Source organism: Halichoeres trimaculatus, unplaced genomic scaffold (genome assembly GCF_033239565.1).
Source record: "Halichoeres trimaculatus isolate MK-OKI-2021-1 unplaced genomic scaffold, fHalTri1.1 fHalTri1_scaffold_20, whole genome shotgun sequence".
NCBI lineage: Eukaryota > Metazoa > Chordata > Actinopteri > Labriformes > Labridae > Halichoeres > Halichoeres trimaculatus.
The window spans coordinates 21,631,548-21,653,773 of record NW_027437198.1 but is presented as its reverse complement, the minus strand read 5'-3'; the positions used below and the strand labels follow the sequence as shown (position 1 = coordinate 21,653,773).

The window sequence follows — 22,226 nt, the reverse complement described above, 5'->3', positions numbered from 1 at the left end:
CCCTCTCGTGGTAGGCGGCGTGTTAGCCGGATGCTGAAAGCCGCAGTTGTTAAACGATAGTGTGACGCCGTAGCAGCGCGACACAGTTTACCCGCTAATAAATCTAACAAAGAAGAAAAACACGACACAGTAAACAAAGAGTAATGATGGAAGACATGCAGCATTTCGTCCTCTCTGTGATTGGCATGTAGCTCTTTGATACAAAGAACAATCAAGCTTTGATTTAGAGAAGTCTGTGAGCCGCCAGGAGAAATGCAGCCGCTGTCGGGGTAAGTGACGATTCTTTTGACCAATCAACCGTCTGCAGTGTTGTAGCTCCACCTTCCGAGAGCGGACCGGTTCAGTCTGGCACCCATACGAAAGGGTCCCAAAAAGTGAGACGTCTCGTCTCGGTTATTTGGGGATCTGTCCCAGGATAAGTCAGTGGAAACGCCACAAAAAGCGTGCCAAACTGAGACGAATTGAATCGGTCTGCTTGGTGGAAACGCGGCTTTTGTGACTTGATTTGGGGAGAAAATTCTAGCAACCTGGGATGCATGGCTACGAAAATTTTGGTGGATACCGATATTAATGTTGCTGTTATGGCCAATAAGTGATATTCAGAGCGGTGAGAAAAGACGATTATGGATTAAAGGATGGAGAGCCTGAGATGAATGTGGTCAGAAAAGGACATTATGTGTATTTTTTGGATCAGAAACAGAGAGAGAGACATAAAAGAAAAGGGTCCACACTTCTTCAGTAGTTTTGGTGTTTACATAGTCATAGAAAGCAATATTTTTAAGTCTTGAAAGATTATTAAAGATGCTCTGAAAATGGCGAGCAGCTAATGAGTAAATATTGGCCCACTTTTACACATCGGCAGATACTGATATTGATACCGATGTATCAGCAAAGAGAGAACTACTCTTCCTCTGAAGGGATTCATTTAACTTTATCAAACTCATAGTGATTAATCATTAAAGGAGGCATGAGGACTGTTTTGCAAAGTTCATTTTTTAAATTCTTTTTGCTCAAATAGACGGAGCCTTGGTTTGTTTACTTCCTGTGTTGTTATGCTGTTCCCCTCACTTCCTTTGAATAAGTATCACTGGATGATCAGAGCTTCAAAAGCACTGACAGCAGCTTCATTACAAGCAGTATTTGGCTGATGTTGTTATCCTGAAGGCCTTACATACCATGGATGTGTCTTCATGCCTGTGGTTAGAGAGACTCGGCCTCGCTGAGTCTGTGTGAGCTGCGCAGATCGAGGTCGGAGCGTTGATGATGGTTTGGCTCCGGAGAAGAGTCGCAGCTTAACTATAATCTGGTTTGTGTGTGAAATTCCAGCAGACTCAGACTCTGTCCTCATGAGTCTCCAACATGTTATTGATGCACTTCTCGTGCTGTAGCTGTCATTTCCACAGTGTTGTTTTCAGACTGTGGAAAACGGTAATCCTGGCCACACTGAAGCGTATGTTTAGTGAGCTTGTTATGCACATTTGTCTCACATGTTTCATTTGTGCTGCAGTGGAGAGCATGTAATAGGACACAGACACTCCACTGTGTCGTGTCTAAATGTATGTTAATGGCTGTGCTTGTGTGAGAGTTACGTGCAGATGCATCAGGCTGGAGAATCGACTCTTTGAGACGCAGCTTTTAGAGAGAAAGAGGAGGAGAGAAAGAGACTGGTGGTGCCAGGCACTTGCACCCAGAGGGAGATGGATGGAGGGAGAACAGGAGGAGATGGAGCGGGGGTTTGGAGATAAACAGAAGTCGTGGAGACAGAGGAGTGGCTGGAGCTATACGGCTCAACAAACTGTTAAAAACTGCACCTCAGAGCTCAGAGCAATCATCAGGTTTTATTTTTTATAAGGTCCCAGCTGCTGCTGGAATGTCTGGAAACTCAGCGTTCACACCCTGAGAGAGCAAACTAACCCTGAGTCTTCATCGAAGGAATACAGAGACATGGATCAGGTTCAGGGGTCAACAAATCCAAGTCTGTGAAGAAGGAGTTGATTTCCAACACAGGAAATCACCCTTTAAGGTTTCAGATTAAACAGTTCGAGAGGTTAAACCAGATTTCACAGCTGGTCTTTTTGTTAAAAGTGAAGACAAACTTCACCTCAGACCTGGCTCAGTCAAACTGGTGGTGTTAAAGTGATACTCCGGGATGGAACAAGTTGGGTCCTATCACAAGGTTTAGGGCAGAAATTACCCCTACAGCAGTGTTTTTGTGCAGCAGAAGCCCAGGGTGCACGCACCAAACACCCCCTCCCTGCTCATCCGCCGGTTTCCTCTGCACTCAGACGGGGACAATTTAACTTGACCAAAAACACAAATAAACAGACTCCCACCAAAAAAATCTGAAATCAGTCTGCATTCACACTTTATTTAGAGAATTTTCAGCGCATTACTTTCACACAAAACACCACTAAATAAGGCTCTAGTTCTCATCGTGTCTCTTGGTCCTGGCAGACTACCTGCGTTTGTTTATATCTGGCACGCCGCGCGCAGACTGATACACTAAGCGGCGAGCGCCTCGTAGCCAGCTGTGGCTCTGCAGCAGAGGTAGCGCCGTTTTACGACACAAGCTCATGTTGTGTCAATGTTTCCTCACTTGCTCCGAAACTTTCGTCTGTCATTCTTATTTTTGGGAACAGGTTCAATTCTTTGCATTTTTCGCATCTGTCCAGCTCGTTTCTTGGATAGTTTGACTGCTGTAGGCTCACATTTTCCCATTTTCTGACATATTTTCTTGACACGTTTTGGGCGATGTTTAGATAAGACATGCACTGATCGATCGGTGCAGATTTCCTTAATTTTGGGGGATCCGTGATCGGCCATCCTTACATATAAAACTGATCTTATAAACCTCCGAGAAGGTCTGACGGCCAGCCATTGTTGCTTTTTGCTCTGAGACCTAAAACTCAGGACACTTCATTTGTTGTTAAAGTTAAAACATAAAGGTTTTCTTGTTTCACAGGCATTGTTCAATGATTTTTGATAAAATAAGATTGGAACATTGAAGGTATATGCTGTCAGTTATAGAAAATAAAAGATAAAAATTGGTATCTGCCCAAATGGGTATCGGCAGGTCAGGCTTTTTAAAGATCGATGATTTGCTAGAAAACTGTGATCGGTGCACCTCTAGTTTAGATGATGAAAGAAAACTTGTGAGAGCTGCGGCTCAGGATCAATTCCTTGATTGATTTTTTTTTCATCCTGGGAATTTTCGCTATCCCTAAACTGATGCATCGGATTCAGTGTGAAAGGTATCTGTGCGTAATGTTCTTTTTTTCGGATAATGGATCCAAAAAACTCATCCAAAAAAAACAAACTTGGTGTAAAGACCTTTAGTGCATGTGTGTCCCAATATTACCTGATAATCTCAGTGACCTGCTGACTTGCGTTTGACCTACGAGCACACACTCACTCCCTCTTCCCACTGTAGAGCCAGATGTGTGGTTTTCCTCTCACTTTCAGAGCGGTGTACTGTTCGTGCCGGGCGGTCAGAGAGGTTCAGGAGTCGTGACCAAGAGCTGTGGAGGGTTTGGCCTCAGAGCTACAAACACGGAGTAGAAAGATCTGAACTTCTGCTCGCCGTCGCAGAGAGGTTTCAGTTTCTCTCCATGAGCTGCAGCTCCCTCGCTGCTTCTCCTCCTTCTCTCCCACTTTGTGTGTTTATAAAGACAGAGTCAAATTACGCCCTGAGAGTTTCTGCTTCCACCACAGACTGAGGCTCAGCACAGGGAGCAGAGATATGTGGAGGGGAGATGTGTGTGTGTGTGTGTGTAGGGGGGTGATCCTGGGGAGTCGAAGTCCTGTTGAAGAATGCATGTAGGGCTGCCCTGGGTTAACCCCCCTATATGTGTGTGTGTGTGTGTGTGTGTGTCTCCAGTTTGGTGAGTGAGAGCTTTGTTGCGGGCTCCAGTCTTAATAAAGGAAGCTTTGAGTTGGTTTCCAGGGCAACCAGTGCGGTTGCCTGGGATGAGAAGTCCTTGCAGACTGAAGCGTTTTAAGAGTCTGCAGCCTGCACAACGCTTTTAGGTAGAAATGCATCAGAAAATACTTTGAATCCCTTTACACTTCCCTCTCAAGCACACACACAAAAACACACACACACACACACACACACACACACACACAGATCTGTGGGCTGATCATTGATGATCCAGGCCGTGCTGAATCAAACTGAAACTGAGTCACAGTGTCGTTGATTTAGCAGCAAAAGGACGAGCTAATATTTACACACACACAACTTTGACCTGCAGCTGTCAGCTCCCCCCTCTGACCGACATCCTGTAGGTCTCACACACACACTCAGAAACACACACACACACCAATTTGTACAGATGAATTGGACTTGTACTTCTTTCAGAGTTTCGACCAGTTTTGAAGCCACTGTTTCTGACGTCACAAGGTTGCAGAAAGGTTTTGTTTGTGCCATAAACTGTGGCACCCCCCTTCTTAAAAGCAGTTCTGGTAAAAAGCTGCATCACACTGCAAAAAACTGAAATCTTATCAAGTTTTTTTGTCTTATTTTCAGCAGAAAATGTCTTTTTAGGCTTGATATGAGCCACATTCACCTGACCAGTGCAGAAAAATGTTTTATTTCAAGTTATTTAAAGACAAAAATGAGGTCTGCCAATAGAACAAGAAAAAAGTTACTCGTATTTAGATATAATTATACTTTCATGCAAATTTTTTCTTGATCCATTGGCAGATTTTTTTTACTTGTCGTCAAGTAGGGATGGGTGCCTTTCACACCTGAAACGATACGGTACCAAAGCCGGGTACCTGGCAATCGGTACCAGTACTCAATGGTACCAATTTTTCGGTACTTTCTTGTGTTTCTGTGGTAGAGAATATCAATTTGTTTACTAATGAAATATAAAAAAATGTAATTTAACATATTCATTTTTCGATATATAACCTTGCAATGCTGTGTTCAAGCCCAGCGTGGAAAATTGCATACTGCTGTATTCCCTCACAGTCACAAAGATGTGTTTAGTTACCTAAACATGGTACCTTTTGGTTTTACCTGAGTCGATATTCGATACTTTTGACAGAATTCAGTTGGTACCTATAAAAGTACCTAATTCGGTACCCATCCCTAGTTACAAGCAATTCAAAGCTCACTTCGGTCTTTGCATAAGAGATGCGCCGATCTGATCCTGGTATCTGGTATTGGCGCTGATCCAGCCCCTCAAAGCTGGATTGGGTATTAGGGATGGGTACCAAATTAGGTACCTTTATAGGTACCAACCAAATTCTGTCAAAGGTACCGGGTACCATCTCCGGTAAAACCAAAAGGTACCATGTTTAGATACCTGAATGCATCCATGTGACTGTGAGGCAGTAGGAGAGAAGGCTATTTTCCACTGTGGACATGAACACAGCGTTGCAAGGTTATATATTGAAGACTAAATATGTTGAGTTAAAATTTTTTATATCTTATTATTAAACAACTTGATATTTTTTTCTACATAAACACAAAAAAAATTGCTACCCGTTGAGTACCAACACCGATTGCCAAGTACCGGGTATTGGTACCATATCGTTTCAAATGTGAAAGGTACCCATCCCTGTTTGGTATCTGTGGGAAAGGATCGGTCCTAACTTGACACTAAGGCTAAACTTTGATTTACTCTATAAGGTATAAAATTTTACAATCAAATAGTCAATTCAGTAAATTCTGAGGCTTTTTTTAAACCAAACTGCTGTTAAACATTTCAATACTTGATAGTTTAAATAAATATTAACTTCAGTAATTCCATATGTGCTCATTTTGATCTTTTACTCAAACATTACCAGTCTTATCCCCCAATAGAGCATGTAGGTTATTATTTAACACTGGTATTGGATCCCAAAGCCCAGGTATCGGTATCTGGACCAGAAAAGCTGGATCGGTGCATCCTTACTTTGAATAACTGGAAACAAGACATTTTTCTAGACTGACCAGTTGAATGTGGCTCATATCAAGTACAATAAGACAATTTTACTTAAATAAGACAAAATCACTTAATAAAATCTCTTTTTTTTTTGCTGTGTAGCTTCATGTCGTGGATGATTTCTGACGCGTTTCTGCATCTTGGGAAGTTTGTCTAAAAACTCTTTGCCAAAAACCTCTCCTCTGATTAATCTGCTCCTTTTTACTATCAGCTTTTATTCGCCCCGGCGTCTCATTAGTTCATTTTAGTGTTCAGCTCCACAGACTGTGGTTTGGATCAGAGGATGTCGTGTTACAGCACAAACGTTGTAAAGTCTCTTTCACAAATACACTGACCCACACACACTCTCTGCCAGCTCTGTCTGAACTTTATACCCTTTACACTGTCATCTTGTTTCGTCTGGTCTCTCCTGTCTCTTTCGCTGAGGTTATTCACTTAGACACACACTCCGTCGTCCAGCTGGCGCTCTGTTTGACGAAGCTGTGTGGTCCCACCAGGAAAGAAAACATTTATGTGATTCTGACAGACGAAAGTTGAGTCAATACAATCAGTCCTGAGATGGATTACTCAGATAATGGGAGAAAAAGTGAAGCATGGGAAGGAGAGTCTGTTTTCGTCATAACTGAAGGAGCAGATTACTATCATCAGGTCCAGGAACACACAGCTCATTTTAATCCAGACACACATGATGAGCCCAGAGTGAGACCTTTGGTGCATTTAACCTCTGGGGACCATGAATGGGTGTTGTGCTATAGACAAACATTGCTTCGCTCTACTTTGTGTTGTTTGACTGACGCAGTGGAGGGGGCGGTGTGCACCCAGCGAGTGGGCCAGAAAGGGGAGTGTGTGAGGAGGTGGAGAGGTACAGGCTGGGGGAGAGGATGCTAATGAGACGGGATTGTTTCTCTAGTGGGTGGGTGGAGTTGTTTGGCTCATCTTGTTGTGGACTGCCTTCTGCCAGACGTCTGACGAGTTCGTGGTGTTGTGTGTGTGCGAACGAGGAGTCGAAAGAAAGTTAGAGGAAGTACTCGAATGTGAGGCTTTAAAAGTTACTAACTGAAACCAAATGTTGTCAGAAGCGAGGCTTTTATTTTGAAATTTTTGACTTTCTCTTCAGACTGGATTTCAACCCATTGAGTCATCTTTAGCCAGAACAATCCGCTCTAACTTCCTGTCCATCCTAAACCTCAGAGTGTGGGGGTGTGTGTGTGTGTGTGTGTGTGTGTGTGTGTGTGTGTGTGTGTGTGTGTGTGTGTGTGTGTGTGTGTGTGTGTGTGTGTGTCCACTCAGAGGACAATGCCTTCTGTTTGTCTGTATTCAGACCGTGAAATCGCTTTATCCCTGCTACAGCTCTCTCTCTCTGCATCACCGGGCAATGGTGTGTGTGTGTGTGTGTGTGTGTGTGAGAGAGAGAGACAGTGATTCTCTTATGAGTTACTGTAGGCCTCCATTGTGTGTGTTTTAGGGTTCTCTGGTGACCAGTGGAGCACATCTTACTCACACCCTGCTTTGATGAATAATGGTTTCTCCGAGGCCTCAGAGTTGAATCAACAGGTTGCTCAACATTTATGTCCAATGAGTTGATTCAAAAGCATCTTCAGGAGGAGTCTGAACTCACAGCTGACTCCTCTGGGATCATGTAGACAAAGCTTTGAGTCTCCTCTGTCTGTCAGTGTGTTTGAGTCCTCTGATGTTCCTTTCCTGGCATCCAGAGAATTCGCAGCAAATGTTTTTATCTTTTCTGTTCACACACAGTTTGTTCGTGAGCATGTCTTCATGCTCCACGTTTAGAAATATCACATTCATCTCTCCCTGATCTCTATCAGAGGTGTAATCAGCTTAAGTGAAGCGCTATAATCACAGTGGTGGAAAAGCTCAGTCATTCCAACACATTGATGCAGATTAAAGTGTTTACAACAACTGTTAGACAAGTTCATGTTTCCCTTTTCAGACCAAGGCCCCCAAACTGATGGAGAGGCGCAGCAGGGACTCCCTAATATGTATATGTGTATATATATTAAGGATGTTCGATACCACCTTTTTTCAGACCAATACCAGTATGAGTACTTGACGAGTACTGTATAAAACATGGACGTAGCCTCAGCGACGTCACCCGTCTGTTCCTGAAACCGTGAAGTGAAGCCAATCAGCAGACGCAGCCACATTTGCTATGACGCCGGCTGTGAGTTTTTCTTCAAGCAGCAACAGGGCGCCCGCCGGTCACGTGACCTGAGCTGTGCTTCCGATTGGAAAATCAAACGATCCTTGTAACTTCTAAACAGCATATATATGTTTTTGACGTAAAAGTCTGTTTTCATGGCTGGGTGTATTTTCTGGTCTTTCTGCAGCCAGCCTCAAGCGGATTCTCAATGAACAGTGACTTTCGCAAAGGCTTTGTTTTTACTAACTGGGTGTTGCCCTTCGGTGCCCACCTATACCAAGTATCTGTACTACTAATACTGTTGATACATGAAATATAAATTGACCATGACTCTTAATTTTGAGCAAAGACAGCACAGTCACTCTGACATTAAAGGTCTTATATTCAGCTCCTTTTTTACAGTTTAATATGGATCATTGATGTCTTAATGAAATGGTAGTAACATGTTTTGGTCCAAAAAGCCAATAAATCAAGCACAGCAGCATTGTTTCCAGGCTCTCATTGCCCCTCTGTTCAGAACGCTCTGATTTAGTGGGCGTGACCTTCATATGTAAATGAGCCACCACTGATACTGCCCCGATCTTCCGCGTCACTGAGAGCGGCGCCACGAGCTCTGAGTGCACAGTGTTTAGAAAACAGCGAAGGGGAGGGGAATGGGTGTGGAAGAGGTTCGGGGGTATCTGCTCCGGTGGACCAATCAGGTCAGACTTGCTCCTGATTGGTCAAAAAGGAATTCTGTGACGTCAGCAAATCCCCAAAATCCAAACAGCTCGTTTTAGGTCAGGATTCTACATTCACAAGCACTACTAAGTACAGGTTTTGTCATTAAATATCACATTTTGTGAGCTGGGAGGAAAGCCAGACCCACAAGTTTCCCCAAAAGCTCTCCAGCTTTGGGACCTTTAAGTCCAAAATAAAACACAAACAACTCATTTTGAGTTTACAATTTTTTCATTATAAATTAACAAAAGCGCAAAATTAAACTAGCAACCGTCAAATTTTTTGTATTTTTTGTTATAGACTGAGGTGTAAAATAAATCAGTCTAAGTGTTAACTCTCCCTGGTTCATTCTTGTTGTCTGAACCTGATGCATATTTGCCGTGTTGTTAAACCGCAGCAAGTAGCCGCAACCACTGGCAAGGAGGACTTGTTCGATGTAAGATTTTTTTTGCCTTGAGTATTTGGCAGCCTTCATGAGTACCATGGTCTCATGAATACAGAGCTAGTATGAAACATGCGGCTGTGTGATTGGCTGAGCAGCAATAGAGATTGGTCTTTCTCTGTCTTGAGGAGCTAGAAGTGAATGCTGAATCAACCTGTGAGCAGTTTGAGAGAGCTGCTGTGTTGCTGAATGTGTTCATGTCTGACTGAAAGATAACATCTTTGTTTTCTGTGTATCCACTGATGTGTGTTAAAAGACGACAACATGAGTAGAAATTGAAATATTTGGGAATAAGTACTTGAAAATGTAGAAAATTGCCTAATCGATCAAAAATGTCAGGGAAGACCTCCATTTAAGAAGGTGTGATCATTTTATGTCATGATTTACTTTTTGACCAAAGTCCTGTTAAAATCAACAATATTCCCATATAGCCCATTTCTGAAGTGACTGAATCTAACTGAGCAGCTGGTCTGAGTGTAGGAGGAAGCTCAGGAACAGTCAAAGTTTAGCCCTGTGTATAAAAACATGACTCACAGTCTACAGGGAAACAATGCTCAGTTTGGCTTAAGTTAGCAGAGTTGGCGCCCCAAGCCTTTAGTCTTCCTGGTAGCTTAGCATCCACGTCTGTGTAGATAAATCATATTAATACCTGTTTAACCAGTCGTGTGCAGTAACATGCTTTAAATTCAGATATTAGTGTTACACATGGAGCTGAGTCAGTGTGTGTGTGTGTGAGTGTGTGTGTCCCTGAGAATAAAACCAGAGGGACTCCATCCATCTCTGGCACAGATATGATGACATCATCGCCGGGAACCCTCGCCCAGCTGTCCTGTGACATCATGGTGGACAGGAAATGTGGACCTGTGTGTGTGTTTCTGCCCAGTCAGCTTCAATGTGAGGGACATGCTGTATAGATCTGTGATGAAGGAGCTGGAAACAAACACACAAACCACCAGCCTCCATCTGTCTGCAGCCCCTCTGATCTGTCTCACAGCCATCGAGCTCTTTTTAGGTTTTCCTTCCTCTGACTCTGGAGCACAGCAGGCAGCTGGTCATATTTTGTCTTCATGTCTCTACAGGATCTAGCTTTTATCATCTCTTTAACACAAAGCGAAGTGAGTCAGTCTTTCTGAGCAGCTCTCTTATGATGATACTGATAGGGTGTTTTTATTCTGAAAGCGTCTGACAAAGCGAAGCTAGCCCTCTCCCCATGTTCCAACTCTTTATGCTAAGGTACGCTAACTGGAAAGAACTGAAAATCTGAATCCCTCTCTTCCTCTTAGCCTCTGTCTCCATCTCTCTGTTAGTCTGGACTGAAGGTTCATGACCCCTCTGTGAAGGTTTCTCCTTGCAGGGGCTGCAGGGAGTTAAGTTAGGGAGGGGTCAGGCTCAGAGAAACGTACCTGTTTCTTTTCCAAGCCTGGGTTCAGAGAGGAGTGATAGAGAGGAGGAAGAGGAATGCTGCTGTTGAGTTTAACAAACAGGAATGAGAAAACATGGATGGTTCAGTCAGACTTAGACAATTAAACCTGATGTTTTCAGGTTATTTACACTCACTTCTACCTGAACACAGAGGACGGAGTGTGATCCACACACAGATGGTGCTAATGAGGAATAAAGAGCAGCAGCTCTCCTCACAGACACACACTAACAGGAGGACTCCCCCATTTCCAGCATTTAAATCCACATTCCTACAGGCTTATGTTAGCACTGCACTGTGTGTGTGTCTGTGTGTGTGTGTGTGTGTGTGTGTGTGTGCGGCGTCACAGATCTTTAGTCCAGCCTTTATTTTATCAGCCTAGCCTCATTTACTGAATAACAGAGGGAGGACTCTGTGAAGATTGCTGTTGATTACACACACATAAAAACAAATGCACACACAGTTAGGGGTTGGTTTTCAGTGTGTGTGTGTGTGTGCGTGTGTGTGTGTGTGTGTGTGTGTGTGTGTGTGTCTTTTATTGTTGGTTTACTATAGTGCTTGAAGTTAAGCAGAGTTTCTCCTTCTCTAAATCAGATGCTGAAGTCTTCACGGTCGCTCTGCGTCACATTTTAACAGTTCAGGAGAGACAGAGATAGAGTTCGATGTTAAGGAGGTTTATAATGCTAATGCTAATGCACATGCAGACTGTGTTTAGAGTTTTATCTGTGGTGTGTGAATTGAGCACAAAGTGGAGTCAACCTAAGATCTTGAATTTAAGTGGTGCTGGTTTTAGATGCAGATTGCTGCATGTTCAGCAATGTGCAATTTCTCTGCAGATGTGTAGCTCTTCCTCTTTACGTTCTCACATTACCTACGCCAAGGAGGAAGAGTTTGTTTGTCTGTACAACATAACTCAAAAATTAACGAAGAGATCTTGATGAAATTTTCAGGAAATGTTCAAAATAGGATAAGGAAGAAGTGATTAAATTTTGAAGGTGATCCGTATCCCTGTCGGGATCCAGGACTATTTTAAAAGATTCTTTATCATTGTGAGATAGGGCCGTTTTCACCATATGTGTATATAACTCCATGATAAATGGTTGGATTGCTTTGCAAAACAATACAAGACAAGGTCACCACAATTTCTGACAGATGTAAAAGTATGATCCAGATCCTGGCAATATTCTGGATACTAAGATCTGGAATATGAAATATGTTCTGGGTCATCATAATTGTCAACACTGTTAGGAAACAAATTATCATACAAACCTGCAACTAACACCAAACTGTGCTTAGCGCAGGTCTGTGGTCTCTGAGTGCTTTTCTAGTTGTATTTTGAATCCTTAACTGGACCTCTGCAGCTACGGGGCCCCCGGGGTGGAGTTTACAGGACTACACCGAGACACCACCGCTGTGACTCAGATCCACTTCCTGCCCGGTCAGGTAAGCTCCATGACGATTATTTCAAGAGCACAGGCCCCACCTGTGACGACTCCTGAGATGTAAATGTGTCCTTCACTGTTTCAAAGGGTCGCCTTCTGTCACTGCTGGATGACAACACCATCCACCTGTGGGAGCTGGTGGCCAGGGCCCCCAGAGAGGTGGGAGGGGTCAAGAAAGAGGGCGGGCTCAGTCTGCAGGAAGTGGGGAGCTACAGTCTTCCAGGGAGGCCTGGCATCGAGAGCTGCAGGTAAATCAAAGCCTCATCAGGTATCAGGTTTTTTTTCCTCACACCTGTTGATGATGAGAAACATCTTTTTCTTTTTCTTTTCTCTAAAGCGCCACTCGGGTGACCGTCCTCCTCTTGCTGAGGTCATGTGATCTGCTTTGTATTGGGACAGAAGGAGGGGGCGTGTATTTCCTGGAGATGCCCCGCCTCTCGCTGAGGGACAGTCAGACGCTGCTCCAGGACCGGATCACGATGAGGTGAGACTGACGTGTTGAGGAGAATACACTGAACAGTTTCTTTGTTTGGTTCCTTAATGTGGAAACATTGTTAAAGGTGGAGGAACACACTTAAACTTCTGAAACCAGAATGAAATGTGGTGTTTATTTCTGCAGCGAACAGCCAGACACTAATGCCACACAATAACAAAAGCTGAAATGAATGTGCACCACCTTTTCAAAGCGTCACCTTTATGACATTAAACTCGTACATTTAGATCATTCACTCGAGACTCAAACACTGAAGGACAGCCTGGTGGGAAAAAAAACATCTGATTATTCATCTGAAGGCTCCACAAAGCACAACAAAGCCAAGCTGAGGGTGTAAATCTGTCTGAGTGTGCAATTGTTGGGCTGATATACAGTAAACTGCGCAGTAGAAACTCTGAACTACACGTGTGTTTTCTGTGAGAGCTGGTTGTGTAGTCCTGCGCTCGTCCTCGCCGTGTTCCTGAGTCCACACTCTGACGGAGAATCACAGAGCTGCTGTTGTGTCTCTTCTTCATTCCTCTGTGACCGTCTGACTGCTCGGCCAAACCCCTCATTAAGCAGCAGCTTGTTTAGGGAAGTGGGCAGAAACGAGGCCTAACAAGGACCCTGATAAGACTGTGTGTGTGTGTGAGAGCGTGTGTGTGTGTGGAAAGGAGGGGAGGTTGTAGACAGTGAGGCTTTGTACCGACTGCCAAAACACGGTGTTCCGGTTGGGGAAGTGTTTTAGCTGAATCTCCAACCTATACACACACAAAAACACACACACACAGGCTCACAGAGACACCCACAGGCTCATGGTGTGGCCCGTGCAGCAGGATGCTGGATTCCCTAAAAATACTTGTGAACGGAGCGACGGGACAATGGGAAGCTTTGTCGGGAATGTCTCTGCCTCCGTGCTTCCGGAGAGGATCGTCCTCAATGATCTCTACCAAAGCAGTCAGAAGTGTGTGTGTGTGTGTGAAGCTTGTTTTTCTCTGTTTTTTGTTTGTCTGGTTCATCTCCATGGGCCAGTTGTTCAAGGTAACCCAATCAGATTTTGGTGATCGGATTGGATTAAATTCTGAAAATGGGTTTGTTCAAAAGGGAAAGATGGATTTCAAAGTCAGATTAGATTACGCAATCCAATCTGGATCAAACCTTCAGTTTGTGTTGTTCAGAACTTTTCAGTAGGATCTGGATCACTCTGATCCAATGAATAGCATTATCCTGATCCCAACAGGGGGTAGGATTTCAAGGTGGAGAGGTACGGGTACAGAGCTGGTAGCCCACATTGTGATATGTTGTCCCATTTGGAGCACTAGTAATCCAGATTTGGTAAGCTTGAAAACTGTGTATCTGGATCAGGGTGATCCAATCCAATGTTGCGGTAAAACAGTATAAAACTAAGATGGATTACCTACTCCTGGATACAAAGAAATGAAATGAAAAGAAATTAAAGGTCTCATATTGTGTGATGTCTTCATGAAATGGTAGGAACATGTTTTGGTCCAAAACGCCAATAAATCAAGCACAGCAGCATTGTTTCCAGGCTCTCATAGCCCCTCTGTTCAGAACGCTCTGATTTAGTGGGCGTGGTCTTCATATGTAAATGAGCCACCGCTGATACCGCCCCGCTCTTCTGTGTCACAGCAGCGCCAAGAGCTCCGAGTGCACAATGTTTAGAAAACAGTGAAGCTTCTTTACTGTAACATTACAGGCTAAAACAACAGGCTAACCGCAGCTAAAGTTAGCATCCTGAAGCTAACACAGAGACAGGGGGGACACTTAGGAAAAGCTCTTACATCTGCTCCACAGCACACAGCATTTAAAATACTCACATTTCCAGGGTCCCAGGTTTGTTGGTGGATGGTTGGTAATGCGCCTGGATTCAGGACCAGTCTTTTCGCTAGCCCTCTGTTGTACTGTCCAAAGTTGGAAAAGCAGTCGACCGTGAAGTGACTAGCACACACATGCACTGTTTTACTGAGTGTAGCTGGCACATTTCCTTGATAAATGAACTCTAGCCACTTAGTCTTGTCTTCTTCCGAGATGGGAAGCTTGCGCATGGAACTATGTGGCTGTTTACAGCCAAAAACAGAGCAGTGGTGGCCCTTCAACTTGAGCATTCTCCTCCCCTCAGCTGGAGAGATTTCTCTCCAGCAGCGCGGAGGGGAGTGGGCGGGGAGGGGGTGCAGGGGTATCTGCTCTGGTGGACCAATCAGGTCAGGCTTGCTCCTGATTGGTCAAAAAAGGGAATCGCTGACGTCAGCGAATCCCCAAATTCCAAACAGCTCGTTTTAGGCCAGGATTTCACACTCACAGGCACTACTAAGTGCAGTTTTTGTCATTAAATATAACATTTTGTGGGCTGGGAGGAAAGCCAAAGACCCACAAATTTCACGAAAAGACTTAATAAAGTGATTTTTGCACAATATGGGACCTTTAAATTCTTTGAACAACTGGCCCCAGAGCTTGCTCAAAGTGGGAAAGGTTAGCACGCTACTAGAATCAGGGATCAGGAAAACAAAAGGGCCACATAGAAATAAATCTGTCAGTCATCTTAAGTCTCGGTCAGACTCAGTGTCGGGCTCCTAAGCTAATTAACTCTTGAAACGCTGACATCAGAGCGATGATTCAGTGTTTCTGTGGACTTCATTGTTATCGCCCAGATTTTGTTTCCACTTCTGCAAATTTCGGAGGTTATTAACAGTAAGTCCACCCATACTCAGCCTTAACTCTGACCATTTTATTAAAGTATATTGTCGCCCTATCAGACTCTGAAGTCTGTTGGTCTCCCCTTCTTCGCCTCTCTTTCCTCGACGAGGGAATCCTCATGGAGGGTGTGTCTGTCTCCACATTCCTCCTCAGCCTCAGAGGAATGTCTCCTTCTCCAGCTCCAGCAGCCTGATGTTGATCTCACTGTTGTTGTTGTTGTTGGAGGAGCAGCCTGTGGTAGGATCAGTTTATACAGATGGTTTCAGCTCCAGACTTGATTATTTGACATTCGCTTGGAGTTTTGTTTTGGTGTAAAAGAAGTGAGGGCTTGATGTAAAGAGTACTGCACAGTTAGAGTATGAATTAAACAAACTTCTCCACCACCACTTCCTGATACAGATGATTTAAAAGCTGCTCTGCCTAAAACTAAATGGAAGGCCGCTTTGATCCAGGACTATAGAGCTCTACGTCTCTTTGATCTACTCTAAATCTTCCTGTATCTGCTCCTCTACCTCACCTCAACATGCCAGGCTCCTCCTCAGACACCGATGTCACCTTTCTCTGACCTGTATCCAGCTCTAATTTATACCATCAGCCTCCAAACACGCTGCAGATGTGGGATGAGAGCTGATGTTTTGTTTCCCCAGCCTGCCGGATGATTACAGATGTGGGAAATCCTTGGGGCCGGTGGAGTCTCTTCAGGAGCATCCACAGCAGACGGGGAAGATCCTGATTGGCTACAGCCGCGGCCTGGTGGTCCTCTGGGACTTGAGCACTCGTCACGTAGAGCAGCTCTTTTTGGGCAAGCAGGTGAGAAGAAGATTCGCATTTTTCCTGTAAGACTTCTAATTTTCAGCTTTGCAACCTGGCTCCATATCAATTTATCTGTATGTGTTTGTGTGTGAGCAGCAGCTGGAGAGTCTGGTGTGGGAACGCAGTGGGAATTTGTTTGTCAGCTCACACAACGATGGAGGATACTCGGTGTGGGCAGTCACTGACTGCAGCTCCAACAATCAGCAGCCAGTGTCTTCCACCATTCCGTACGGTGAGGATTAACACATATTACACACACACACACACACTCTTAAACTGATGGAGTTTTATTTGTTTTAGTCTAGTTTGTGATGGTCTCACCTGAGTCTGTTTTAACCTCTGTGCCTGAGCAGGTCCATTTCCCTGTAAGGCCATCAACAAGATCCTGTGGAGGACGACGCAGACCGGGTGAGTTTATGATCTGATACCATTCCACCTTTGGATCATAGGGTTGTCACTTTAACGCCTCAATTAGATTTAGTAATTACACCGCAAATTAATGCGTTGTAAAAACTATCACAGTTTAACTCATTGGCTATATATTCAGAGCATCTTGAACGATCTTTGCAAGACCCAAATATTGAATTCTTTGACTATGTAAAAACCCAAACTACTGAACTGGAGTGGACTCTCTTCTTTCATGTCTCTCTTCCTGTTTTTGATCGCGTTTATCTTTGGCGCCCCATCCTTTGATCCTGTCCATGATCTCCGTCATCTTTTCTCACGATCACGCCGCTCTTTCTCTCTGAGCTACCGCGACACATCCTCAGTTGGAGCGTGAGCTGCCTGAACTTTTCTGGCTTGCAGCGTCTCGTTATGCCTCTGTCATCTCACATCTTCTCCTCATATCCATGCTGAGCTCTCATCCTAAGAGCACACCGCTCTCACCCACAGTAGTTTACAATCATGATTTTTTTTGACAAGCTCTGCCAGACCTCGCCTCCCCCTGCTAAAAAACATAACTTATAATTAATTAATTTTTAAAAAAGTGAATTTACAAACCTTCTCTCCTTCGTTATTTTATAATTTCCTAGAATTTAAATTTTTTATTTGGGGACCATAAGCAGATATGAGATTAAAATGTGATTAATTAGATTAATTAATCACAAATCATGTAATTAATTGGATTATTTTTGTAAACGCCTGACAGCATTTTTTTAAATAAATCTGGAAGAGATCAATATTTTATTTTACAGCTAATGGAAAAACCACTTCCAAAAAATCCACATATAGTTTAAAAAGGGAATGAGTGATTTATTCAGGCTTTCCTGAATTTGTATAAGAAAACACCTTTTTAAGAGTAGAGGTGACAAGATTTACCAGTGTTTAATCACAAATTAGATTAAAGTGCGATTAATTAGACTAATTAATTACAAATCCTGTAATTAATGAGGTTATTTTTTTAATCACCTGACAGCACTGATTAAGACTTCATTTCTCAGGATTCTGAATTTTTAGGCAGAAGTTTGACGTCTTGTTCAGAAGTTTAGTCTTGCTTGTAGATGCTTTAATCAACACTTGGTGTCTTGTAGCTCTCCGGTGTTGTTGTACAGCGGCGGCATGCCCAGAGCCAGCTACGGTGATCGTCACTGCCTCACCATCCAGCAGGACAAAGAGCACGTCACCCTGGACTTCACGTCACGTGTCATCGACTTCTTCACCGTCCACAGCACAGAGCAGGAGAGCGGTGCGTAGCTGGATGATACTCGTGATTAACATCCCTGAGACTAAAAATCGCTGAATTCGTGATTCTGTCTGTGTCACAGAGTTCGACGAGCCGTCTGCGTTGGTCGTGCTTCTCGAAGAGGAGCTGGTCGTGATTGACCTCCAAACGCCCGGGTGGCCCTCTCTGCCTACCCCCTACCTGGCTCCTCTGCACTCCTCAGCCATCACCTGCTCCTTCCACGTCTCCAGCGTCCCTCCCAAACTGTGGGAGAGGCTGGTTAACGCTGGGAAAGCTCAGCAGGGTCGGCAGCACGCACACAAGGTGAGAAGCACACATCATTTAACACAGTGAAGAGATTCAGACCAGCAGGTGGTCTCTGATGGCTGTGACACCTGTGATCAGTGTAAATGTGGAATAAGTGTGTATGTGCAGTTTCATATTGAGGCCTGTAGGGGTTAAATGGATGTTTTCCCTCTTGGAGCTGGCAGCTTAAAACACACAGTGTGACCATCGGCCTGCTGAGAGTGTGTTAACTCAAAGAGCAGGTGTGAGCAGTTCAGGGCTTAGTGGAAGCTTTGTAGCTTAGATCAGCTGTTTGATGACTGGCAGATTAGACTCCACACACACACACACACACACACACACACACACACAAACACAGCTGGTATGTTCGTAAATCAGAGCCTGAGACACTCGCTTGCTGCAGAGCCAGCAGGAGCTCTGAGCTCTGGGTCTGGTTTTGTGGGGTTTGTAAAGTTTGAGCTGAGGCTTTTTGGAAATGTTTCTCTGCAGCGGGATCAACTCTTCTTTAATCTGTGTGTGTGTTCGTGCAGAGCTGGCCCATCTGTGGAGGGAAGAACCTGGCACCTCCAGCCAAACAACAAGAGCTGCTACTCACAGGGTACCCACACACTCACTCACACACACACATGCTCACTGGATTTTAAAATAACGGTGTTTGATGGATAAGCATGTTGAGTAGGGCATGATATGTGACTCTTGGGATTTGATTCTATTACAATTTTCGGGGTGCCGATTAGGGATAGACCGATTATCGGGGCTGATATTTGGCATTCTGGGGCATATCGGCATCTGCCTTTTTTTAATCCGACTGCCGATATGAAACCCATTCAGAACTGTGTTGTTGTGGCTCAGATGCTTCTCTGCACAGAATTTCTCCCTGTCTACACTATGGAAACCCTTAGATGGTCATTTAAAGTCAGTCATGTAAAAACAGACAGAAAATTAATCCAAATAGATTAAATGCCTGTAAAAAGCAGCACAAACTCAATTCTGTCCAGTTTTATTGCAGTTACATAGAAATTTTAGAAAAATGTTTTTACTGTAGAAAACTTAAGCTATTTTTTTTTTAAGTTTTCATTCAAATTTATAAAACATGCTGCTGAGGGAGCTGTTTAATAAACATATTTTACTCCAATATTTTCACTTTGACTGCAAATGAATATCGGCTTCAAATTATCGGCCTCCTTGCCTACTAATAATCAGTATCCGTATCAGCCATATTTTTATCTCTAGTGCCGATTCTATTTATATCCCAATTTTCCAATATTTAAGACTTCTGCGATTTTTATTTTGCTTTTTCAGACCATGTGAGAAAGTTAAATGATGATAATAATGTCTACAGACTATATCAGGAGCCATATTTTCCCATAAAATGCACATCGCGTGAGTCAGGGAGAAACATTAAGCCCTCTACTGGAGAAAAGTGGTAATGTTTTTACAATCCATTGTATAAACAAAGACTGAAATGAAGAATTTGAATTTGAAAAAAAATTAAGATTTTTGGACGAAGAATACCGATTTTCATATTATCAAACAAAAAACTCCTGATATATCAATTTTCGTTTTTTCTCCCACCCTTAATATTAAGTAGCGGTGTAAGGTCTTGCCGACTCTGTGACACGGATAAAAAAAGATGGCGTGCTGTTTTTTCTCTCGTGGGTTTGCAGACATGAGGACGGCACCGTGCGCTTCTGGGATGCATCAGGCGTTGCTCTCACACCGCTGTACAAACTCAGCACGGCCAACGTCTTCCACACCGACTGCGACCCGAGCGACGATCCTCACGACCCCGGGGACGACCCCGACATGCAGCAGGAGGAGGAGTGGCCCCCCTTCAGAAAGGTGAGGACCATCTGTGAATTTGTTGGTTTCCACACAGATTAAACCCACTGCGACCCGGCTCGAGCTGGTGGAGTGGTGCTTTGGTTTTAAGAGGCTGCTTTCTGCACAGTCACTTTTATAGGAGTTGAATCGGCGTCAGGAGCAGTTAGGCTTTGTTATTCAGCCGCAAAACTCTCAGTGAATATTTCAATCAGCTGCTTTTTAGGCTGTAAGTCCTTCTCTTTCAGCAGAGGATCATCATGTCATAAAAAGTTCAGAAATAACAGAGTTTTCGTTTAGAAACAAACTCTGAGTGACACATTTAAAGTGAAACTGGGTTGAAGCAATCTTTGGCCAGTTTTTCTTCTTCGCTCTCCTCTTTTTGTGGTTTCATTCTCTCTCTGTATCCTGTGGTAACAGAGCTGCATGTTCAGGAATTTGGCCCTCATATGGGATGAAGAGCCTTTCCCTTTTTTCCCTCTGCTGTAATGAAAACCAGACCAGTCAGCCCACTCTTTCTCTGCATGTGTGTGTGTGTAGATTCTGTTGGAATTCCATGTGTGTGTGAGCGGCAGATTAATGGGCATGTTTTGCTGAGTGTGTGTGTGTGTGAGGGGGGCAGAGGAGGATTGTGTTGGTGTTTGGCTGACAGAGAGAGGAGGGGGCCTCTTTAATCTGCTTAAACTGAGTGTTAATGGAAGAAATGAGCATTAAGAGAGAATTAATATGATCCATAAACTTCCAGCTCTTTCTCTAGAAGTGTGTTATACTCTTTGTGTTTCCTCCCTAACACCAGCGTGTGTATTTGTGTGTGTTTTTCCGTAGGTTGGCTGCTTTGACCCGTACAGCGATGACCCCAGGTTAGGCATCCAAAAGATCAGTCTGTGCAAATACAGCAACAAGCTGCTGGTGGCTGGGACTGCTGGACAGGTAAAGACACAAACCCCCAGAAGACTTTTCTGAACATTTCACCTAATTCAGGACGTTTCCTGTGTTCTCATTGTTTTGTTTTGAGCTCCTCCTTCGTGACGTGGACAGACGTCAGTCTTAGGCTGTTTTCCAAACTGCCTACCACTCTAGTAGTGCCCACTATTTTGGCCAGAATTCAGTCAGTAGTGGGCAGTATGTGAGAGCTTGCACAGTCTGCAGTGTACTAAAAATCTCTGGATGTCTTACTGATCCAGGGAAATTATTAACTACAATACAGCACCACTAACATTAGACGGTCCATGAAAGTGAAGTGATGTGAAAGACACACCGGCAAATCTCATCACTTCTAATCTTGAAGAGATGTTTACTTCTACAAATTCAATAAAGCTCATTAGGGTTGGGTACATTTCACATTTGAAATGTTACGGTATCGGTGCCCGGTACCTGGCAATCAGCATTGGTACTCAACTGTGCCAATTTTCAGTACTTTTTTGTGATAATGTGGTAAAAAATAGCATTTTTTAAATGACAAAATCTCTTTTTTTTCAATTTAATCAATACTTTTGACAGAATTCTGTCAGTACCTATAAAAGTACCTAATTCAGTACCCATCCCTACAGCCCACACAAATCATTGATTCACTTTTTTAACCATGTGTGGATTATTTGGAAGTGTTTTTTTCCAGATTTATTTTTGATAAGCAATATAAATTCAAGACCTACCTTTTTAATCTGGCTTTTAGCTGATAGTATTCATTATTATTTTATGTTATATTTTAACTTATTTTAACTGTTTTATTTTGTTTTATGTCTACATTTTAGTTCAGATATTTAATTGGAATTTTATTCTTTTTTTAATGCTTTTATTATCCTATTTTAGCTGATATTACGAAACACAAGATGTTACGCTTTCTCATTTTACCATATTAGTTATCCAACTTTTATTTTATATTCCTATATTATTTTATTTATATATGTATTGACACATTTACTTATCTTACCCTCTAGTTTTTTTGAGTATTTTTTATTTTTATCTATTTTAAACTAATTAATTACTATTTTAGTTTTAGCTCCTGTGTTTCATCATTTTAATTCAAGATCGTGTTTCCTCACTCCTCTTATTCTAACTTTGTTTTCTGTCAGAATTTCCTTTTTATGTCTTTGTGTGTGTATATTGAATGTTATTTGGGGAGGGGGGATTGAGGGGGTCTTATGTTTTCATTATTTTATTTTATTTAAATTTTTTAATTTCTGCAATTTTCTGCTTTTTATTCCAGTTCTTGTTATCTCATTTTATTTATTTTTTCTGTAAAGCACATTGTATTACAAAGTCCTGTATGAAAAGTGCTATACAAATAAAGTTTGATTGATAAATTTTGGTTTTAGATTAAA

At 43.1% G+C, this 22,226-nt stretch overlaps 1 protein-coding gene across 2 annotated transcripts in view; it reads left to right on the top strand.

The window, feature by feature from the left end:
- Nucleotides 1-22,226, top strand: part of llgl1 (LLGL scribble cell polarity complex component 1) — a 34,546-nt gene that overhangs the window by 4,888 nt on the left and 7,432 nt on the right. For both annotated transcript variants that reach the window (XM_074695950.1, XM_074695949.1), the window contains exons 3-13: nt 12,035-12,116; nt 12,203-12,363; nt 12,453-12,599; nt 15,950-16,112; nt 16,212-16,347; nt 16,469-16,523; nt 17,648-17,802; nt 17,882-18,102; nt 18,615-18,682; nt 19,752-19,926; nt 20,731-20,835. In XM_074695950.1, the coding sequence (XP_074552051.1) occupies nt 12,035-12,116; nt 12,203-12,363; nt 12,453-12,599; nt 15,950-16,112; nt 16,212-16,347; nt 16,469-16,523; nt 17,648-17,802; nt 17,882-18,102; nt 18,615-18,682; nt 19,752-19,926; nt 20,731-20,835 (1,468 nt within the window). The remainder of the gene's footprint in view (nt 1-12,034; nt 12,117-12,202; nt 12,364-12,452; nt 12,600-15,949; nt 16,113-16,211; nt 16,348-16,468; nt 16,524-17,647; nt 17,803-17,881; nt 18,103-18,614; nt 18,683-19,751; nt 19,927-20,730; nt 20,836-22,226) is intronic.